General features: G+C 35.8%; 2 protein-coding genes across 14 annotated transcripts in view; one reads left to right on the top strand and one right to left on the bottom strand.

The window, feature by feature from the left end:
- SCRN3 (secernin 3) overlaps positions 1 to 24,052 on the top strand; it is a 30,067-nt gene extending 6,015 nt beyond the window's left edge. For 2 of the 3 annotated variants that reach the window (XM_003405977.4, XM_064286980.1), the window contains 4 exons: positions 616 to 828; positions 11,223 to 11,385; positions 12,747 to 12,927; positions 16,080 to 24,052. In XM_003405977.4, coding sequence (XP_003406025.1) covers positions 616 to 828; positions 11,223 to 11,385; positions 12,747 to 12,927; positions 16,080 to 16,250 — 728 coding nt within the window. In that variant the 3' untranslated portion in view covers positions 16,251 to 24,052. The remainder of the gene's footprint in view (positions 1 to 615; positions 829 to 11,222; positions 11,386 to 12,746; positions 12,928 to 16,079) is intronic. The other variant, XM_023542843.2, reaches the window with a different exon arrangement.
- GPR155 (G protein-coupled receptor 155) overlaps positions 1 to 24,061 on the bottom strand; it is a 73,776-nt gene that overhangs the window by 955 nt on the left and 48,760 nt on the right. For 9 of the 11 annotated variants that reach the window (XM_064286978.1, XM_023542832.2, XM_003406215.4 and 6 more), the window contains one exon: positions 21,087 to 21,387. The exons of 1 other annotated variant lie outside the window; for it this stretch is intronic. In XM_064286978.1, coding sequence (XP_064143048.1) covers positions 21,087 to 21,387 — 301 coding nt within the window. Of the gene's footprint in view, positions 1 to 4,776; positions 18,174 to 21,086; positions 21,388 to 24,061 lie in introns of those variants that run through there. One more of the 11 variants, XM_023542834.2, reaches the window with a different exon arrangement.

Raw genomic sequence — 24,061 nt, 5'->3', positions numbered from 1 at the left:
AAGTGTGCTACATATAAGAGAGAAGTAAGTCAGTGTATTTGTTGTAAAAGAGTTCCACCTGGTTATCCGAAATGAACACCTTCATTGGTTTTGATTATCCGGTTGCAGAGTAACCTTGCCACACGGTTTCTCTTCCTATTACTAAATGATCCCAAGAACTAAAAATTTAAATTATAGGGAATTATCTGTGAGATGGTATATTAGGCAGGATTCTCTGGAGAAACAGAACAAATAGGATATATGTATGTATGTCTATGTATATATGAGGGATTCTTGTGGTGATGGAAGTATTCTGTATTTTGACTGCATCAATACCAGTATCCTCGCTGTGATATTGTACTATAGTTTTGCAAGGTGTTACCGTTAGGGAAAACTGGATAAAGGGTATACAGGATCTCTCTCCATTACTTCTTACAACTACATGTGAATTTATAATTATCTCAAAATAAAAAGTTTAATTAAAAAAAGTAATCCATTTCTCATTTTGAATATGTAATACATACACATGGCACAAAATTTTAAAGTCTATATTTAAATAGCAATTAAGAATCATATGTACAGAGTGATACCTCATGTTAAATGTGATTTTTCTTTTTTCTTCTTCTCTGAAAATAGACGGAGTTCGTAATATTTCTAATCAGCTTTCCATAACAACCAAAATTGATCAGGAGCACCCAGACATGAGAAACTATGCTAAGCAGAAAGGTTGGTGGGATGGTAAAAAGGAGTTTGATTTTGCTGCAACATACTCATATCTTGACACAGCTAAGATGATGACTTCATCAGGCAGATACTGTGAGGGCTACAAGCTTCTGAATAAACACAAAGGTAATTTTATCATTTAAGTAATATCTGAATGAAAAATTACATTTTTTCTAGCTATAATTTGAGAATGACAATGTATTTTAAGAAATCATACTTAGTACAGGTGTCAAAAAGTCAGCAACTCAGAACACAATTAGCAGATTGGTATGTAGATTTAATAGCCAAATTGCAGTTGCACAACACATCATTTACCTGGTAAATGAGTGCTCTGAGTAGTTAGGATTCTTCAAGTGCTTATATATAAAGTTATTAGGAATTTTGAATGAAGTTTCTGATTGGTTGACATTTATGTAACTTTGCTAAACAGTTACAAGACAATCACAAGATCAGCTTTTGGTTACAAGACTCCTGAACTTTTGAAAACAGGATATGTTTGTCAGCCTTGAAAACAGGATATATTCACTAATCTTAAAAAGAATTATTTTGTTGTCATAATTGAGAATGTACACAGCAAAACATATACCAATTCAATAGTTTTTACATGTACCATTTAGTAACATTGATTATATTCTTTCAGTTGCGTAGTTGTTCTCACCTTCCTTTTCTGAGTTGTTCCTTCTCCATTAACATAAATTAACTGCCCCCTACAGTTCCTATTCTAATCTTTCAAGTTGCTGTTGTCAATTTGATCTCATATAGGTCTTAAAAGAGCATAATGCTCAAGGCAGACATTTTTTTTTACTAGTTAAGCTAAACTATTGTTTGGTTTTAAGAAGACTTCAGGGGATATTTTTGGTTTAAGGTTTAAAGGTTATCTTAGGGCAATAGTTTCAGGGGTTCATCCAACCTTCAAGGCTCCAGCAAGTCTGAAGTCCATGAGAATTTGAAATTTTGTTCTGCATTTCCCCCCTTTGGTCAGATCCTTCTGTGGAATCTTTGATTAAAATGGTCAGTAATGTTAGCTGGACACTATTCCAGATCTTCTGGTCTCATGGCAAAGGAGGCAGTTCATGGAGACGTTTAGCCACACATTCCATATCCTCCTCCTATTCCTGACTCTCCTTCCTCTGTTGTTCCAGACAAGCAGAGACCAATTTTTTACCTTGGATGACTACTTGCTGGCTTTTAAGACCCCAGGTGCTGTGCAGTGAACCAGGAGGTAGATCAGAAGCACTAAACATGTTATTAGGCCAGTTAACTGGCATGTCCCATAAAATCATGACCCTAAACTTCCAAATCAAGAAACCAAATCTTATGAGGTGGCAGGTTGTACATAAACAGCCTCAGTCTTTACCTTTTTTTTTTTTTGGTCATTGTTGTAAATATATCTGTCATATAACTTTTACTTGTTCAACTTTTTAGAAGTGTACAACTTATTGACAGCAATTACAATAATCAGCTGTGCAGTCCTGTCCTGGGATGTGTTCATTAATCATGGAAACAGTATATGTTCATTAGTTTTGAAAACAGGATGTGTTTATTAATTTTGGTTGTTTTCTGAAAGAATAAGTTTTAAGTGAAAGGTAATGAATAATGAACCAGCCTTTTGGTTTCAGTGAGCCTAGTTATCTAGAAACAGTTATGGAGACAAAAAAACTGCTTTTAAACTACTTTTAGTTTATAGCGTAGCTGAAGATTATTTATGAGTTACAGTGCTTAGATTTCTGACAGCATTTAATGAAGTGACCTTTAGTGTTGTGCGTAAGAAAGCTTTATGTTTCCATAATGCAAAACTTGTCATTTTTTTTTTTTTTACAAAGGTATACTTTTATTAAAACTGAAAACATTGTGATATTGTAAGCTATTTTTTGAGGTGAGTGAAGTATACAATTGTGAGAGGATAATGATTCTTTTTGAAGGACAAGTTCAAATTCTCAATCTTTAGACCCTTTTTTCAGTTCCTATTAATATTTTTAAAGCCAAATTAGGATTAATTTTCTTCTCAGAGTACACTGGAATATAGAGACAAACTTCTTTGACTATTGCTGCTGCTGCTTTTATTTATTTTTGGATTTTACTTTTATTGATTATTTTCTTGTTCAAAAGTTATACCTAGAACTTCTGGTCAAGAAGACAAACTGCAGGTATAACAATTCCCCCTCCAAAACCCTAGAAATGTTGTGTAAAATATTTAAACATTAAAGACATATATCCAAACCAAACCCATTGCCCTTGCGAGTTGATTCTGACTCCTGTAGGGTTTCCAAGGGATGCCTGGTGGATTTAAACTAGTGACCTTTTGGTTAGCAGCTGAACTCTTAACCACTACGCCATCAGTGTTTCCAAAGACACATACAGTCAAGCTCTAATACAAGAAGAGGAAATCACCAGGCACCAAAAAAAAAAACAACAAAAAACCAGAGAGGACTCATAGTGTTAGCAAGATTTGAAGTATCTCCCCTCCACACAATCGTCCTCCTTTCTGTGTCAAGGGGCAAATTCTGGATCAGAGATAAATCTTAGAAGGTAGGATTTTAACTTCCTTGAGAGTGTAGGTGCTAGGTCAGAGATCCATTTGGGGAGCAGGAACTGGACTCCTTACCAAAGCTGAGAGAAAGAAAAATGCTACTCTGCTCCCTGCCCAGATTCCTAGCCTGAAATTTAGCTGCTTGCTCCCCCAGGCAATATTGTTCAGCACAGCCTCTCTTGAGAGATTGAGCTTTGAACCACTTGTGTTTTGTGGGCTCAACTTGTGCTAGCTGGGATGTGTTCACAAAAAAAAAAAAACACTAGTTTGGAGCCAGTAAATCACTTAGTCTTTTAGCATACCTGTTTTTACACTCACTGTGTGAATATTTGATATGACAAATATGGATGGGAAACTTACATAATGAATCTACATATAACTACCTTTGAAAACATTTAAGTGACATGGGCATTCAGATGAAAGGGTGTAGTTTTTACATCTACTATGGATAGTTTCTATTGTTATTGTTACTGCAAATCGCGGGTTTGAGCCACCTGCCGCAAAGGCAATACTGAGACAGGAGGAGGTAAGCAGTAAGAAGGCTTTATTGAATACCGGTATTCAAGAGACAGAGGGGGTTAAATTTCTCCCAAATTCTGTCTGCCCTAAAGGGTTGATGGGAGGGTTTTATACAGGAACGATCAGGGTTACCTAATGTTTTGAGCATGTAGTCCACAGATGGTCTCGTACATCACAAAACAGCCCAAAACCAAAACCAAACCCATTGCTGTCGAGTCAGTTCCGACTCATAGCGACCCTATAGGACACGGTAGAACTGCCCCATAGAGTTTCCAAGGAGCACCTGGCGGATTTGAACTGCCGACCTTTAGGTTAGCAGCCGTAGCACTTAACTACTAGGCCACCAGGGTTTCCGAAAACAACTACAAAAACTCTTTATTAAAATAAAGATAAACACGTCAGGCACGTGGACTCTAATCAGTATATTTATAACAGGCTGAAAATTCTCGTAAGAATCTCTCGGCTAGTGGAGCTGTTTTGCCAGGTCCACTGTGGCTGAGATAGGGAGCAAGAAAGAAAGCCTTCCTGTCGGTTTGCAGGCTAAAGGCCATTTCTCAAGAGAACAAAGAAAGAAGAAGAGAGACCAAGGCCACAGGAGCTGAGACAGCTCTGCACCCCTTTGGAAAAGACCGGTGCAGCTGATGCAATTAAAAAAATGTTTAGAGATTACTTAGAGCATCATTATGGCGTTAGTCATGTCAAGCTCTCGATCACCTATTTTGAATAGGGGAAAACATGTTGTAAGGTATTAGGGTGTTTGTTATGTTTAAGAGTGGAACAGGCTGCTCAGCTATAGTTCGAACAGAGTCTGCACCATTTTCCAAGGACTAGGGATTAATCACAGCATATACAGCTATACTAAAACAAATGAGAAAATATATTCTCCCTAATATTAAAACACTAAAGAAAGTGTATTTTTGCTACTTCCGTATATTCACAGATTACTGTTATGTTCTATCTTAACTGTTCTTTTATGTTCTCTAATTTGCTGTTAATCTCATCTGGTGATACTTTCATTTCAGATATTGTATTTTTTTTTTTTTTTCTCTACAAGCTCTGTTTGGCTCTTTTTGTATATCTTCCATTTCTGTCCTTATTATCTTCATGTTTTTCTTTAAATCCTTGAGCATATTTAGCGTATTTATGATAGCTGTTTTAGTGTTCTTTGTCTGGTAACTACAGTGTTTGACTTTGTTCTAGCAGTTAGTTATTTCTGTTAACAATAGCATTTTTTCTGAATATTAAACTTGTATGTGAACTCATAAGCTTTATTTTATAGTACATGAACTAGGGAACTTCTGGTTTGTAAGTCGGGTAAACATTCTGAACCAAGGTACAGGTGGAAAGGCTTTTGTAATGGTAGACAGACCTGATGGGCTAGTTGAGGTTTCCCCTTTTCTGGGAGAGTCAGTTGATTGGCTTGGATCTTGGCTCCTGGGAAAGTTAGGCCTTTACACGAAACGGAAACGTAGTTTTGCTGCGTGGGGCTCAGCACAAGTGACTCCGTTTTGGGCCGAGTTTAGTCCAGTTGTCACTTACGATCCGGCTGCACCCCTCTGAGGCCTGTCTTAAGGCTTCTCTGGGGTAGCTTTAACCTTTACTCTGAGGCTAGTTTGGTTCCACTGCTGAGGGATGTGGTCCTTCTGTTGTGTACCCTCAGTAAGCGTTCAGTACATTAACAAAGGATTGTTGGCTGAATTTAGAATTCGCAGACAGTTTAACAGAAATCACGATTGTGAATTTTTTTTCTGGCAATAAACTTAAAGGTTCAGGAAATAAAATTAGCAGGTATTCTTACAAAATGGAGAACGATAATGCCTAATTAAGGCAGAGAGGAAAATGTCAAGAAACCTAAAGTTTAGGGTAATTGCACAAAAGGAAGAAAAATAGGTTGAAATAATTTTAAGTTAGTTATTGCATAGTAGTAATTAGTTCTGTTATATTTAACTACAAAATAATAATCATAGATTTGAAATGTATACATGATTATAAAATAGATGCACCTGACATGAAAATTATTTTTTCCCAAGTATGAAGTGTAGTTCATCCAGCTTTCTGTGCTTTGCCAAGAGAGTAAATGTGTTTCAAATACTTGCATAGAAAACTGTCTGCTAGTACATTATGGTTGATTTCTCCCATGATTTTTCTAGATGGCAGAGCCTACCTCTCTTCTTTCCAACTATCCCTATCAGATAGCTATTAACTGCTGCATATACATGCAGATTGTATCTATATTCACTCATGTATTTTAAATAACTGGTTTAAATTGCAGTGAAATTGTACCCTGTGGTTTGCATTCATTTTACTGAACCCTGCCACTACAGTCTCAGTACTTATTCAATGCTTGCTAGTGGATTACTTACAGCTGTCCTACTCAAGTGATCATGTAAATCCTCCTTTCATTTTGAGAATTGTAGGTTTTGAATACAGAAAACATTTTCATAATACCTACATTATCAAAAAAAGAATTTTTTTTTTTTACACTATCACAGTGTTACAGTTCTGACATTGTTTTCATTAAAACTTGCCATTTATGGGAATTCAGATTTGAATCATTTTAAAATCGTACTAGGTATTGAAGCTGTGTGCCTGATAGATAGATGGGGATGGTAGGCTTTTGCTTTACTGTTGAGTTTTTTTCCCTAAACTTTATTTATTTTGTTGTTGAGAATTCAGGCAGTTCTCAGGTTACAAACATTAAGATTTACTGACAACTTAGTACTTTTTTTTTTTGTATTTGCTCTTCAATGTTACGTAAATTTGCCCTCACTTTGAAGCAATTGAACCAACCCCTACTCACAACAAATTCTTCAGGCACCTTCACTTCCTCCACGTACAGCTTTTAAATCACTGAAAAGCCTTCAAGCCTTTTCTTGCTCTAAAGTACATGTAAGGTTAAATAAGAATTGTATGCACCTGTTCCAACTTACCTAAAAAAATCGACTTGAAGACACAATTAGGAATGGATCTTATTTGTAACCTGGGGGCTGCGTGTATACACAGCAAAACATACATCAATTCAACTGTTTCTACATGTACAATTTAGTTGCATTGATTACATTCTTTGAACTGTGCAATCATTCTCACTTCCCTTTTTCTGAGTTGTTCCTCTCTCATTAACATAAACTCACTGTGCCCTAAGTTCCTATCTAAACTTTGAAGTTGCTGTTGTCAGTTCGATCCTGTATAGATAGTTCTTAAAAGAGCATAACGTTTAAAGCAGACCTTTTTTACTAGTTAAGCTAAACTATTGCTCAGCTTTAAGAAGACTTCAGGAGATACTTTTGGTTTAAGGTTTAAAGATTATCTCAGGGCAATTTACTGTTTAGTTTTAATATTAAGAGCTATTTTTAGGTTCACCCCTCCTTTTTTTTCTTTATGTTTTTCAAAATTAACAGAAAGATATTGGCTCCTGTAACAAGTTGTTATAAATTTAATAAATTATTTTTCTTGAATTTGAAGACATAGCTATATTATTGGGAAACTGGGTAAGAGAATATACCAAACCAAAACCAAACCCAGTGCTGTCGAGTCGATTCCGACTCATAGCAACCCTATAGGGCAGAGTAGAACTGCCCCATAGAGTTTCCAAGGAGCGCCTGGTGGATTCGAACTGCCGACCCTTTGGTTAGCAGCCATAGCACTTAACCGCTACGCCACTAGGGTTTCCAAGAGAATATAGATTTGTATAAATCTATTGCTATTAGTGGTGGAGCCCTGGTGGCACAGTGGTTAAGCATTCGGCTGCTAACCAAAAAGTCAGCAGTTCGAATCTACAAGATGCTCCTTGGAAACCCTATGGGGCAGTTCTATTCTGTCCTATAGGGTCTCTATGAATCGGAATCGACTCAGTGGGTTTGGTTTGGTTTTTGGTTATAGCAGTTAACATAAAAGAGTTGATAGCTTGTATGATTACATGAGGATGGAATATAATATTATTTTATATGGAAGTCCATTTTATCTTAGTTTGAAATGTCACAATAGCACAATTTGGGTAAACACTTGCTGTGAGCTTTTTTATTTTTAATTATTTGCATTTTATCACGGAGGAAACACTTGCCTTTCATGCTTTGTCTTTGCAAATTACTTCATTTTTATTCCTTAGTGTTTTTAGGATAGAGGAAACAAAAACCTGTGGTCTATCAACCATGTTTAATGAAAGTTATTTGTTTCTTTAGAACTAATTTTAATTTAATAATTAATCGTTCTCTATAAAGTATATGAAAATATCTGATGGCAGGAACTATATATATATATTTTTTAACTTGTCACAGTATGGGTACACCATATTCATTACAATTGTTAATAAACTGGTACTACTTCAAGGTGAAAGGAGACTGATGTATTTAATAAATAAAGGGTATAATAGCAGAGTAGTTAAAAGCATAGGGCTAGACTCCTGCTTCCGGTTATAATAGAGTATCTGGTATTAGACTAACTCCCCCCCAGAACAACTCTAAAAGCTGGAAGAAAAAACATTATTGTTTGAGTGACCCACCCAGATCCAGGAGATAGGGAAGACTGCCTACATTTTAGGAAAAGCCTAACCTTTTATAGTACAATGTCTCTTTAAGGCATTTGCTGACTCCTAAACAGCACATATGAAAGATGAGATATTACGCAGAAAGTAGCTGCTGAGTGGCTAAAAAGCTAAGCAGAGATCTTGGCAGTCTCATGGGTACAGAGGGACAAAAACTGGAGTTGAGGGCCAACCTAGAAGGTAGGGCCTGAGAAATAACCCAGGCTTTCTCCTGAGATCCCAGAAAGGCTAAACCTTAGGACTAAGAACAAATAGGAAGTAGACCACCCTCAACTGGACCAAGGTAATCTGCCCATATCCTGTCTGCTTGCCAGAAGAAAATGGAAACTTCTGTGGAGGAAAGTATTATGGAGGGCCTCTATAAAATTTCATTTACAGTGTCCAGCATTCAATTAAAAATTACCAAACTTGCCAAGAAATAGGGCCAAATGACTGAAAATTAAGAGAAAAAGCAGACAGTAGGAACTAACCTATAGGTTATCTAGACATTGAATTTGTTGGATGCAAACTTTGGAAAATTAGATGAAAATTTAGATGAGACTTTCATCAGAGAACTGGAATCCATAGAACAGAATAAAATGGAAATAATAGAACTAAAAAAAGTAACAACTGAAATTAAGAATTTAATAGATTGATTTAACAACAGATTAGACATAGCAGAAGAAAAAATTAGTGAATTGGAAGATCAGTTAAAAGTATTCTGATTAAAACACAGAGAGATAAAAGTTTGGAAAATACAGACAAGAGCGTAAGTTGAGAGGCATATGGGATTCATTGAAAAAGGTCTCACACCTACTGTAATTGGAGTCCCAGCAAGTGTAATATGGAGTCCTTGGGTATTTCAAATTATTAAACGCTTGACTACTAGCTGAAGGGTTGGTGGTTCGAATCCAGCTACAGGTGCCTTAGAAGACAGGCTTGGCAGTCTGCTTCTAAAATGTCACAGCCTTTAAAACCCCTTAGAGCAGTTCTACTCTGTACACACGGAATTGCCATGAGTTGAAATTGACTTGACAGCAACTAACAACAATGTGTGTGTGTGTATCCATGCGTGCCTGGCCCTTAACAGGTGTTCAATAAATATTTGTTGAATGAATGATAACTGAACAATAAAAAATCTCATCCTCGTCTTTAAACCAAAAGCCAAATCCATTGCTTTCCAGTCGATTCTGACTTATACTGACCCTCTAGAACAGAGAAGAACTGTACCATAGAGCTTCTAAGGAGTGCCTGGTGGATTTGAACTGCTGAACTTTTGGCTATCAGCCAAATGCTTAACCACTCACTGCACCACCAGGGCTGAAGAATTTATAATGTAATGGCAGAGCTAGGACCAGTATAGACAGGTCAGGAATGCTTACATGTGGAGAAGAAAAGGTCATTTCAGTTGAGGTGGGGGCATGAGGGTGGAGTTGCCAGAGCCTGAAGTTAGGAATAGGGTTGATGTAAGTTTATTTGTAGCGTAAAAGCCAGAGATGAGGGCAGTTAGGAAAGGAGGACCCAATAAGTAGTAGCAGGTATTGAAGGAGTTTTAATTTGATTCAGGAGGAACTGAGAGTCATAAATTTTGGAGAAGGGAATTATGACATGTGAGGAGAAGCTGTCTTGACTACTTTTGGAGGACTAGACTAGGGAGGGGTAAGATCATTTCATCTTGTCTTAAGGTAGTTAGGTTCTGAACCCCAGCTTTGACTTTGGATACGCAAGGCAAGGAGAGAGTTGTCTGAAGGTATAATTGGCTTTTTAAATTATTTGGTGGCAGTGTCTTCCGGTTATGGAATTCTGATGCTTTGTGCAAAGATATGTTGGGGTTGCTAAAGGGATAAAATAGATTTTTTTCATATTTTTCTAATTACTGTATTTTTTTTCTAAAAAACTTAAAATAGGAAACTTTCTATATGAAAGCAGAAACAGAATGTAAGGCCATCCATTTTCATCATACATAGTGGATGTTTAAACTTTTAAAACAGTCCAGTAGAACTATCAGTGTACAGACTCCATTAATCAATAGTGTGTTTTGTCTCCTTCAGTCCCACTCAAGTTACAATTCATACTTTCATGTAAGATTATTAATGCCAGGCACAGAAATTATAGGAATAATTTTGTAAAGAACATTTTATATGATATTGGAAACTAACCACAATATTCTGTCAATATTTGGTTTTCAGAATAAATAGACTCAGATAATAGTTACTGAAATCACGAACTCATTGCTAACTAAATAACCCCTTGCTGTCTGCTTGATTCCAACTCATAGCGATGCTATAGGACAGAGTACAACTGCTCCGTAGGGCTTCCAAGGCTATAAATCTTTACGGAAGCAGACTGCCCTGTCTTTCTCCTGTGGAGCAGCTGGTGGGTTTGAACTGCTGACCTTTTGGTTAGCAGTCGAGCGCTTAACCATTGTGCCACCAGGGCTCCTTTGCTAACTAAATACTTCTTAATAAATTTTGTAAAAGCAGTGGGATTAAGTGCATCACCTTACTGTTTTCTTCTTCTTTAGAAGTTACATAGATTTTACCTGTTGCAGTGGTTTTGAGACTTTGCATGTTTTATAGTCTTAAAAAAAAATCTTCCTGTGGCAGTGGAATGAGTCTAATTGCAGTTATGATAACACGGTTTATGGTCAATCTCTTATTTATACCAAGACCAGTATTTCATGTTATATAATCATCAGCAGGAAACCCTGGTGGCGTAGTGGTTAAGTGCTACGACTGCTAACCAAGGGGTTGGCAGTTCGAATCCACCAGGTGCTCCTTGGAAACTCTATGGGGCATTTCTACTTTGTCCTATAGGGTTGCTATGAGTCGGAATCGACTCGATGGCACTAGGTTTGTTTTTTTTTGGTTTAATCATCAGAAAAAGCAGTTTGTATTTGCAGGGCATCTGTGTATGCATATGTGTTTGGTGATTTTTTAAATCATTCCCTAGGAAACATAACTTTTGAAACAATGATGGAAATCCTCCGAGATAAACCAAGTGGCATTAATATGGAAGGAGAATTTCTGACCACTGCAAGCATGGTTTCTATTTTACCTCAAGACTCCAATCTTCCTTGCATCCACTTCTTTACAGGGACTCCTGATCCTGAGAGGTAAAGTCACAAAATACTATAAACCAGCAAGGGGTCAGGAGTAGGGGTAGAATCATTGGTACGTTGACGATTTTGCCAGGCTGATGTTTGTCACGTGAATGGGACAGTAATTTTGGGTGTGCTTTCTGTTCATGTTTTAATCTGCCATTTCCCTATGTGCGTAACAGCCATAACTCCTCTCATTTTCTTATGGGAAGAAAATGTTAATAGTTTTTTGTATGTAGTTACGCTATTCCCTTTTCTGGTAGTTTTTAGAAATTCACATTCCCAATATTACAATATTAGGTGATTGATAACAATTATTAAAAAAGGTTAAATAATGTAATTGCGCTTGATTTACATGGCTACTTGTGCAGTCATATCTAGAAACTACATACATGTAAAACTTAAAATATCTATGGTTCAGTCTTATATCTTAAGTAGGATTTATATAGACTCTCTTAACCACCTTGATTTAAGTGACTAGTCATTAGTATCTTTCACAAAACTTTATGTACATTACATTTAGGAATGATTTTATATTTTTTTATGTCTTAGTGTTATAGTCTTTGATATTATTAAAGATATTGTCAAGAAAATGCAATGAAATCTGTGTCCCCCTAATTAATACTGCTGCTCATTTTCATTGCAAATCCTAATCCTCAATCCAACATTGAGAATTATTTTTACCCTCTGTTATAGATTGAATTGTGTCCACCAAAAATATGTGTTGTGATTCCTAACCTCTATGCCTGTGGTTTATAACCTCAATTGAAGGGTTGTCTTTGTCATATTAATGAGGCAGGATTACTGTAGGGTATGTCTTGAGTCAGTCTCTCAAAAAAAAAATCAACAAGATATAAAAGGTGCAGTTTAGGCAAGCAGAGGTGGGGGAAGGTAGATGCCAAGCCACATGGAGATCTCCAAGGAGCCAGGAAACAGAAGCTGAAGAGACAAGGACCTTCTCCTAGAGGTGACAGAGAGGGAGCATAGCCCAGTGCCCTGAATTTGGACTTCTAGCCTCCTAAACTATGAGATAATAAATTTCTGTTTGTTAAGCCATCTACTTGTGGTATTTCTGTTCTAGCAGCACTAGATAACTAAGACATCCTTCACGTGTGGAGCTCATGGTGGAAAACAGCAAACTGTTATTTCGCTGCCATTGTTTATGTGCCAGGCCCTCTGTTAGATACATGAGAATACAAGGCTAAATCAAACACAGGAGATCCCAGTGTACCAGGGGAGACAGGTGTGACAGGGACAAATCAGTATGTAGCATCATTAATAAAAAACTTACAGCTAGAGGGAATCTTGGATTTAAAATAATGCCTAGTATTTTTTATATCACGGCATGCCAATTTAATAAAGGTTCTCTCTTCTAGATCAGTTTTTAAGCCTTTCATATTTGTGCCAAATATTTCACAACTATTGGAGACCAGTTCACCAACATTTGAACTTGAAGATCCAGTTAAAAAGAAGTCACATTTTAAGATTAGGCCTGACAGAAGACACCCACTCTACCAAAAACATCAACAGGCATTGGAAGTAAAAGATAATGATAAGGTATGATTAGATTATAGTCTTTGCTGTATCATTAAAAATAGCTTAATGTATGATTCAATCCATATTTTAAACTTCGGAATTTTAGCCTTTTTTCCTTCCTTTGTATAAAAACAGGTTTAAAAGTAGTTCAGATGCTCAGACCATGATAAGCCAAAAAAACCCAAACCTGTTGCCATTGAGTCAATTCTGACTCACAGCAACCCTATAGGACAGAGTAGAACTGCCGCATAGGGTTTCCAAGGAGTGCCTGGTAGATTTGAACTGACGACTTTTTGGTTAACAGCTGAACTCAACCACTCTGCCACCAGGATTGTATTATTTCTTGACTTTGCTTAAGAGTATGTTGTGACAGAGAGTCCCTGATGGAGCAGGAGAGAAGTGGGGTGCAGAACTCAAATTCTAGTAAAAAGACCGGACTTAATGGTCTTACTGAGACTGCAGAAACCCCAGAAGACACGGCCCCTAGACTCTCTGTTAATCCAGAACTAAAACCATCCCGAAAACCAACTCTTCAGACAAAGATTAGACTGGACAATAAGACATAAGACCATATTATGAAGAGCATCATTCTTAGTTCAGGTAGATCCACAAGACTAAATAGCAGCTCCTGTCCAGAGGCGAGATGAGAAGGCAGAAGGGAACAGGAGCTGGTTGAGTGGACACAGGAAATCCAGAGTGGAACGGAGGAGTGTGCTGTCACATTATAGGGATGGCAACTAGGGTCACATAACAATGGGTGTATTAATTTTTGTATGAGAAACTAACTTGAGCTTTAAACTTTCACCTAAAGCACAATTAAAAAAAAAAAAAAGATTGAAAAGAATTTAAATTGGAAAAAAAAAAGAGTATGTTGTGAATCTTTTAGAAAACTTTAGTATATTAAACATAACCAAAAGGTCAGCAGTTCATATCTACCAGCCACTCCTTGGAAACCCTATGGGGCAGTTCTGCTCTGTCTTACAGGGTCATGTGAGTCGGAATTGACTTGGCAGCAACAGGTTTGGTTTTTAATATTTATCAAATACTATACACCAAGAACCGTGGTACTTTTATGTGAATTATTTTATTTAATCTTAACAACCACTTCATGAGGTAGGTATTAGTGTTATTCTCATCGGATAAAGACCTGAGACTAGGAGAATTTAAGTAGCTTACTTAGGATATATATAGTCCCCACAAAAAATTATTAAATGTTAGTTAATTGACATTTTTTGTAAAGTAATATTGAAATAAAATTTTAAAAGCTGTTACTATCTTAGTTTTTATTTAATAAGTATTAAACGTTGACTGACAACAAAAAGTGGTGGGAAGATAATGGAATTTGAAGGAAGAAGTGTCAAAAGAGCTGGGTTCTAATCTTGGTTCTATAACTACTTTTCTGTCTTCAGAAGAGTCAATCCTATTGGTATTTTTAATTTACATGCCTTGATTCTTAATGAGATTGAAAATCTTCTCATGTTTATTGGCCATTTGTATTTCCTCTTAAATGACTTGTCTATTCTTTTTCTTTGCGTATTGTGGTATAGCACTTAAGAGCTATGGCTGCTAACCAAAAGGCTGGCAGTTCCAATCCACCAGGCGCTCCTTGGAAATCCTATGGGGGAGTTCTGCTCTGTCCTATAGGGTCGCTATAAGTCGGAATTGACTCCACAGCAATGGGATTTTTTTTTTTTTTTTCAATTGATTCTGGATTGTTTTTGGTTTTTGCCTCAAAGAGGCAGAAACATATGCATATGAACCCTTTGTTAAATGGCAGTTTTTTTTCTCTCGGTTGATTGTTTGGCATTTAAGTTTTTAATAGTACTTTTGTCAGACAAAAATTTCAGTCAGTTACTCTTTAGTCAAAGACTATTTGCTATTCTTTTCCCTTCAGGCATCTTGATCTCGTGCTTCAAAAGGTCTACCTTACCTCAAAATAAATATTTTTTTCTAGTGTGTATGTGTGTATTTAAAAAACAAGACAAAAAAACAAGCCTGTTGCTATCAAGTCTATTCTGACTCATAGCGACCCTATAGGACAGAGTAGAACTCCCCCATAGGATTTCCAAGGAGCGCCTGGTGGATTGGAACTGCCAGCCTTTTGGTTAGTGGCCGTAGCTCTTAACCACTGTGCCACCAGGGTTTAATTAGTTCTTCACTACATCTGGAATTTATTTTTGTGTATGTTATGAGGTGGGGATTCTAACTTTGTTTTCCAAAGTGGTAATCTATTGTTCCAATACCTTAATAGACAAAATCCATTTTTTCTCCCCTATATAAAGTGTAATTTCTTCAGAAAAAATTAAATGCAGTTTCATACTGAAGTTCATGTTAAGGTTAAGAACCTTTGTCTGTGGAGTTCTTCCCCATAAATGGTTCAAATTTTTAAAATTATGCTTACTTTTTAGTAACTTTTTTCTTACATACTTTTTACTCTAGACAAGACATTCTAACTGATCACAATAAATATAGCAACTGTTTAAAAATTGCTCCTTTCTGTAAGAGTCATGGACCTTTTCCTCCTCCTCTGAAAGCAAAGAGGAAGTCATAGAGAAAATGTCTTTTCTTTTAGTCGTTCTTTCCCTTGAACATCATTATTATATTTCCTTTGTTTAATCCGATTATAAAAAACGGTTTTCGAGTCAATTCTGACTCATAGCGGCCCTACAGGACAGAGTAGAACTGCCCCATAGGATTTCCAAGGAGCAGCTGGTGGATTCAAACTGCCGACCTTTTGGTTAGCAGCCAAGCTCTTAACCACTGCACTACCAGGGCTCCAATCTGGTAATATTGGTTTTAAATACAAAAAATGTAAATTCATAAAAATTCCTCACCCTCAATTTTCATCCTATACACAATTATCAGACTTTTAAATTGTCCTGTTATTTGTCTTTTAGGTTTCTTGCTTATAGATGAATCCTACATAATTATTGCCTTTTCTACTAAGAACAATAATAATAATTTGATTTTAATACATTAACTCAATCTACAGCAATGATTCCCCCCCCTTCAATTTCACTCCTTTTATATCTAAAGAATAGGAGTAGGGGTACCAAACCAGAAGTAGAAACCAGAATGAATAAACCTTGTCTGTAGAGGTGGGTTGGAAGTTGGTTAGACTCATATATTTATGTGTGTGTGTTTATTTATTTTTATTTTTTAAAATTGTTTAGGAAAAAGCCAAAACAATGTTGGATGACATGAGGAAACTGGAGAAAGGACTGTTCAAAGAGATGGAATCAATCCTTCAAAACAAATATATTGATGTGGATGAAGTGGTTAATCTCTTTTCTCGATGTGCAAAAGATGAAATTAGAATTTATGAGTCGAGTATTAATTGTTAGTGACCACATAAATGGTCAACAATCTTCCTCAAAGTTACATTCTTTTGCCTGATTTATAAACCTAGTTTGAGCAGATCTGATTATTCTTTAGTAGTATTGAAGTGATATCCTGACTATTAATACTATGCCTAATCTTGCTGAAATACTGAGGAAGAAGACAACATTGGAATTGGACACACAGATATGGGCTCGTCAGGTGTTACTTTAGGTAACAGACTTGTGTTCTTTTTTAGCCACAGTAACTATTTTTTGTCCCAATAATTAAATATTCAATGTGTAAAGCATGAAGCAAAACCATGTATGGATTTATATTTGTTGTAATTATATACTGCCCTGATATCATTTTCTTAAATTATATCAAAAAACAAAACAGATTCTTGGTGTAATGGCAAATACTGCCTCAGGTAGTGAGTTGTGCTTTAGCACATATTAACCAGCTCTAACAAGAACACTTTCTGGACTTAAATATTGAGTCTCTGTCCTTAAATCGAACCAAAAACTAAACCCCTTGCCATCGAGTCGATTCTGACTCATAGGGACCCTATCGTCCATTAATTCTGTGAATGCACTTTTACTGAACCCAGATATGCTTTTTGTTAAGACTTTGGTGACCTGTGAGCTTTTAGCTCTAATTATCTAGTATTTTAGGAGCCATTCCCCCTTATGGACTTTTATGTTAATAAAATATTTTAGAAGAGCTTGCCTGGGAGCTTTTTGGTCTCAAATCTCTTTCATCTTTTATTTCTGTTCAGTTGGTAAAAACAGGAACAGGAAAATGGCAATGAAATAAAATTATTAGTGTATCACGAGCATTATTATAAAGGAGCAGCAATGTCTGCTCAAAGTTTATCAAACTTTGTTAAAATAATGCAAATACAAACAAAAAAACCCAACTCAAAATTAGGTATTTTTTGGTTTCTAGAAACGTCAGTTTTTGGTATTTGATAACATTGTTGGTCATTATCATTGAAATTAGGATTATAATACAGAAATGGGTCATTATATCTAAGAAGTGCCTAGGAAGTTATTTTTAAAATAAAAATAATAGCTGTAATATGCCTGATATTGCTCGTCTAATACAGGGTTGCTATTACAAAGGAAAAGATGTCTAACTCAGGTACCAAGTTGATTCTGTGTTTGCCTTATGTATGGCTCAGTGATAGTCTCCCTAAATCATGAAGACCCCGGTCTGATCCCATGCTCTTTTTCTTTTAATAGATGAGGGAACTAAGGGTGATCAGTTAATTGATTTATCCAGGGTCACAGACTTGAATCTCATTTCTCTCTCTGGTGTCAGCACGTTCTGCTTCTCTTTGCCACCTCCACAGACCAAACTTGCACCAGCTCTCACCCAAACGGCTACTGTAACTGTTCTCCCACACCCATTTTTATTCTTTATCCATCCACGTGGGTTACTGCAGCCAGAGTGATCTATTACTAAACATTTAAATCTGATGATGAACTCCCCTTTCGAAACTCTTTTAAAGATTCATTTTTCTTAAGGTAAAGTCCCAATCCTTAACAGAAACCACCAAGATCCTCCTGATCTCCCTCTGTCCACATCTTACTGCACTTTACCCATTATTTTTTAAGTTTCAGCTGTGCTGCTCTTTCAAGCCAGTTCAGTTTCTGATTTCATGGGTGTTCCCTCTTCTTGCATCATTCCACTCCATCACTTTTATGTTGTTGTTGTTAGTTGCTCTCAAGTGGATTCTGACTCGTGGCAACCCCATGTGTGCAGAGTAGAACTGCGCAATAGGATTTTCAAGGCGGTTTTTGTCCTGCAGAGCTGCTGGGTGGGTTCAAACTGCCAGGCTTCTGGTTAGCAGCTGAGTGTTTAACTATTGTGTCACCAGGGCTTCTTTGTGAGGATAGGAACCATATTTGTTCCCATTTTTGTGTGCCCACTGTTTAAACCTGTGCCTGGCACATAAAAAAAAAAAAAAAGTAGATGCTAAATATTTGTTAAATGACCATTCAAATAAAGCACCAATGGAGAGAATTTACACACCCCTGTTCTCTGCCTGTAGAAATCAGCTAGACAATCTATCTGTACAATTTAGTAACCTTTGATAACTCAGTCAACCTGTCACCTTTTCCCATATTCGAAATAAAGGGAAGGATTATTATAAGGGTATGTACATTAATTTATAAAATAGTTTGGAAGATTTTCACTCTGTAAATCCAATGTGGTATTCAGGCTTTAGGTACCTGTGTGGGTAATTAATGCCTTAAAAAAAAAAAATTTTTTTTTTTATAGTTTAGAAAATAGAATGTTTTCTTAAATTTTAGCTGTGTCTTATGAGTAAATAGTAGCTGAAATTAAGCTTTATTTTTGTCAGCCTTAAATTTGTTATTATTTACCATTATTTAATGAAGAAAGGTAATAATCTAATAAACTGAATAGAGAAAAATAGTTTGCTTGAGCTTTGTTTCAAAAACAGTTCAACAGAGCAAATGCTTTCTTTTTTAAAATTAAATTTTCAAGTTTTTTCCATACTAATTGCAGAGATGTATAATCCTGTCTTTTCCTGAAGGACGGTGATACATTTATGATTCTGAACTGTTCCAGTCATTACTTATCACATGACTATGTAGGCCCTGTGGTATAAAGTAATTTAATATTTTACAGGTTATAAGATATGAAGGGGCAAAAACCAAGAGCCGTGTTCTGCTGCATAGCAAACAAACAATAGTTTTAAATTTGTTTTGCTTTTAGAAACTTACTGATCATTCATTATTATTCTAAAAATATCAAGCATACTTTACCTTATTCTATAAATATTGAAGACTGAGCACAAACTAGTCATGGAATTATTTATTGAGAGCTAAGAAAAGAACAATTATTGACTGCTGAAGATTAGTGTAACAGGGGTATGTTTAATCAAATCGTACCACTTCATTTTCCAAGCTGTGACCTTGCATATTAAAAATTGTGACCTGTGTGAAAAGGACTCTAATGTCATATTGACTCATTCATAAAAAATTATTACTGAATGCATAATTGGGAAAGGTACTGTGCACAGATCTCATAGAGTCACGAAGAATAAAACAATCTTAGGAAACCCACTTAAGAAAACGTTGAGAAATGATAGCAAAGACCTCTACAATGGCTTCTGCATTATTCAGATAAAGAAAAGACGTTGGCATTGTAAGTTAAAATAGCTATTTTATTGAGAAAGTTGCTTTGTCAGTGAGAAAGTAACAGTTACAAATATTTTCATTTAATAAGATGAGCATATCCTTAATTCTAAAAACATCTCTTAAAAGTCTTCATTATCTGAAACTGCAGACCATTCTAATCCAGTGTTTTAGTATCTCCTGTGGAAAAGGATGTGGCAGCTCCCTTCGTGCAAATAACAGAACATACGTGATAGGACTTTTTCACAAACAAAACAAATTCTCCATTTGCATTTGAGTTGCCTGCATGCTTGAGAATTAATATCTCTATTACTGTAACTATAAAAGTCTCCTGGAATAGCAGAGAACCATTTAGAGTCATAATGTGGTCTTTTTTTTTTTTTTTAATTTCCTCAGCAAGGCAATTATTTAAAAAATCCCCATTCCCTATTCATAATTTAAACTGTATAGGTTAATACTAAAGTATAATTGTTAAATACACTAGGCTGCCATGCAGGTTTTCTTTTTTATTTTTACATATTTTTGCATTAAAAGGATAATGACACTAACCTTATAAATTCATCTCTATTTGGCTTTTACATATGAGATGCTAAAAGTATGAGATAAACAAATACTTGAAACGTTTTTTAAATAAGTTAAAACTGGCGCAGACAGGTAATAATTAAGTAGAGTTTCAAAGGTCATGTGAATGGCATCAGAATGAGGTAATTTAAGTTTTAAGTAGTTTAGTCTCTCTTTAATTCAGTAAGATAAAACTTATCTGAGGCCAACATTTAATAATTTCCCAATTTATAGACCTTTATACATGGGTACTTAAAAAAGACTAAATTCTAAATGTAACATGATATAAAGCTTAGAATTTTAAAATCTTGGCTTGTACTGTATAGATTTTTTTTTTTACTATCAGGAATAGGTAATAGAGTTATCCTTCTGTACTGTGATGTTCTTGCAAACAGTAGAAATGATACATTACATGACAGTAGTTTTGTTGATAAAATTTAAACAAATTACTCAGATTATCATTTATAATACAAAAGTTAAAGATTAGACTATATTACTATTGGAAGATTGTGGACATAATAACATGGAGGTTCTTACTCCTGTCTTAATGGCACAGATTAGTATTTTGGCTATAAAAGCAAGAAATGATGGACCTTAAAGAAATAGTGCTTCCATTTTGTAAGTGTACCCTTTGTCAAGAAAATGGGAAAATAAAAAGAGTAAGAAGGCCTTTTATCAGAATCATTAAAATTCTTTTTTAGCAGGTGCTATTAATAAGTGCAAAGTTGTCATAATTTAAGGTTCATTTATTGTCAGCAGAATACTTGCCAAATTTGGCAAATTAAAAAAATGGTTAATCGGATGTTGATTTTGATTTTACAGCAAACAGTTGCAGAAAATAATGATTTTAAAACATTGGCATAATTAGTATTGTTTATAGTAATTATGTTCATTATCAGAACTTTAAACTTTGATTAGGTTTTTTTTTCTAAGTCAGTTTCCTACATGTTTTACGTATACATAAAATTATAGAATGTCAGTGTCAGGTAGGAACACACTTCATCAAATCCCTTCCTTTTACAAAAGAGGCAACGGAGGCTCAGAGAGGTTGTGACTTGCCCAAGGTCACACAGCTAATCAGTAACAGGTCTAGGGCTAGAATATGGCTCCATGTGGGGTTCTCTCCTTCATAATTTAGGTTTTAGGGGAAAGTGAGGATGGGGATGAATGCTCAATTTCTTTATATCTCTCCTGTTGGAGGGTGCTTGCATTAGTAACAGGAGGACTCTGTTCAGAATTCTTTTGAAGAAATCTGTAAAACAAGTACTCATCCCGAAATTCATATTCATTGGTAATATGCTGAATGACTCCCCCTTGCACCAGTCTGTCTCCATATATCACAGCTTCACCACGGTCAGATGCAAGGCCGACTTCAATTAGCCAGTTCACTAGGTCACAGCCACAGAAGGTCCCAGCAGAAGTCTTTGCACCACACCTGCATGTCAAAGGAATGATTCACCCATATGTTTTGTAAACCTGGTATCAGCACTGCATGATGGAGGACAAGCAAGGAAACATAGAAGGAAACATGGAAAGACAGCATGATAGTTAAAGTATGATAATTAAAATATAAAGGGTTTGTGAATTCACCTGACCCTGGAGATACCCACTGGAGAAAAGCAGAATTTGCCAATAATGCTTGTGAAAACAGAAAACAACAAATGGTACAGATAAATACATCTACGAAGTATTCTTTTTATAGTAGCATGGTCTTTTATGATCAGATCTATTCTGTAGACAACTGAAAATTATACATTTTCTAACTTACTATGAAGCCCTTGTGGCGCAATGGTTAAGCACTTGGCTGCTAACCGAAAGGTCAGTAGTTTGAACCCATCAGCAACTCCTCGGGAGAAAAGACCTGGCGGTCTGCTCTTGTAAAGATTAAAACCTAGGAAACCCTACAGGGCAGTTTTACTCTGTCCTCTAGGGTCACTATGAGTCAGAATTGACTTGATGGCACACAACAACAACATAACTTATTATACTCTTAGTTATAATAAGTAATTTAAGTCTCAGAAATACTAAAAAATATTTTACAAGCTCTTAAGAAGGGATTTTTTTTTTTGTTAATTAAACTACTGAAATCAAACTTTATACTTTGAGCTTGTCATCATTCCCACAAATAGCCATTCCTGCTCTCTGCTGTCAAAACAATCACACTGATGTGTTTGTCAGGAATTTGCCTTCATTAGGAAGCAAGGGAAGAATAAGTGAGATCTGCTTTGAAATAAGTCTAAGATTTTAAAATGCACTTTGATTATGAATCTACTTGATTATTTAATATTTGTCTTCCTGATGCAAATGTAGGGTTCCTTAGGTATGAGCAAATAAATAAGGGAAAGACAAATGCAAAAACACAATTAATGAATTCTTCATATTTTCATACAAATATGTAATAGAAAACATGAATCTGTTCACAAGCATGAGTCAAGCTGTAAAACAAAATGCTTGACAAGAACAGCGAAGATCAAGATGGAATGAGAAATAGGTGACACAAATTTTTAAAACATTTAACCATAAATGAATATACATTAGCACTTCATATAAAATTTAGAAGAGATTAATATACAAAAAAATTTTCTCAAATACATAAAATCACAATATTTTAAAATCAGTATTTAGTGATAATATATCTTAGTTTATGCTTGCAACTACAAACATCACTTTCAGCAAAAGCCTGAATATTACAACCCATGTCTGAGCCTTATTCCTGCTTGTTGATTCTTAATTTATATCCCAAACCTATCCCAGGCACAAACTGAATAATATTGTTTTCCAATGGCTGCGATTAGGCAACTATAATAACAGCCCACAGAATTGTACAGAGAGGCAGAGAGAGTGACGCTGTAGAGGCTGTAGAGCCTGGGAAGGGGCAGGGACAGGGCAGCACTATGACTGGTCAGTGCCCATTTGGCTGTCCAGGACTAAGGAAGCCTGATAGCTCTGCAAACACCAAGAGCTGTGCTTCCTGAGAGTCAGCAAGAACGATACGCCTGAAGAAGGCAGTGTGGAGTTCCCTTTCTTAATTTTAAAAAGCAGTTTAAATTGTTGAAACTATTCATAGGCAGTATTTTAAAATCATTTGGTTGGGCCCTTTAAAGGTGGCAAACTAACTTTTCTTCATAGTTTACCATGTGCCAGGAACTGTGCTAGGCCCGCTACATACATTTTGTCATCTAACAAATTTGAGAGCTAGATATTTTAAAGAAGAGGAAAATCAAGGTTTAGAGAATTGAACTTGCCCAACTTCACAAAGCTAGTAAGTGGCAGACCCAGAAGTTGAATCCTAGTATTAGTCCACATCCTGTGAGTCCCCTTTCCATTACCTATACCAGGCTACCTTCTGGTCATAGTGACATATATATGTTAAATATAGTGGCATAATATACGTCAATAAATCATCCTTAATAGTAATTTTCATAAGTCTTCAGTTATAGACATAAAAAGTATATGGTTCTTCACATTTGTTTTGTTTTCTCTAACAACCAAAAAAAAAAAAAAAAAAAAACCAGCACTATAACATTTGTTTATTCAGAGTTCATCATTTCCTGCCTGCATACTCCATACACCAAGGATGAGGAGAATAAACACGATGTCACAGATTGATGGAGATGAAGACTTAAGGTGAAAAATAAGCAGCAGGATTGATTAAGAGGCAGAAATTCTACTTCATTTTCTTGACAATAATATTAATAATATGAAATAACATACCACTAGGAGATGCGGAAGGAGTCCTGGTGGAGCAACGGTTAAGCACTTGGCTGCTAACTAGGCAGTTCAAACCTACCCGTCACTCCTGGGGAAAAAAGACCTAGCAATCTGCTCCCATAAAGATTACAGCCCAAGAAATCCTACGGGGTGGTTCTATCCTGTCATACTGGGTCACTAGGAGTTGAAATTGACTCGAAACACAACAAAAACAAGAAATGAGGAATATAAACTCATTTCTAAAATTCAATGCATCTTAAAAAGTTTTGTGAGAAACACTAATGGCCAACATGAAATGAATGCTAATATTCTGTGATGTTTTGATTCATTCCGAAGTTTCTGCATTTTAAATGGAAGTTATATGACATTTTAAAAATATTAAAATCAGAGTGATCTGG

Source organism: Loxodonta africana, chromosome 6 (assembly GCF_030014295.1).
Source record: "Loxodonta africana isolate mLoxAfr1 chromosome 6, mLoxAfr1.hap2, whole genome shotgun sequence".
NCBI classification, from domain to species: Eukaryota; Metazoa; Chordata; class Mammalia; order Proboscidea; family Elephantidae; genus Loxodonta; species Loxodonta africana.
The sequence above is the reverse complement of the archived record's forward strand: the minus strand, read 5'-3'. Positions and strand labels throughout refer to the sequence as shown.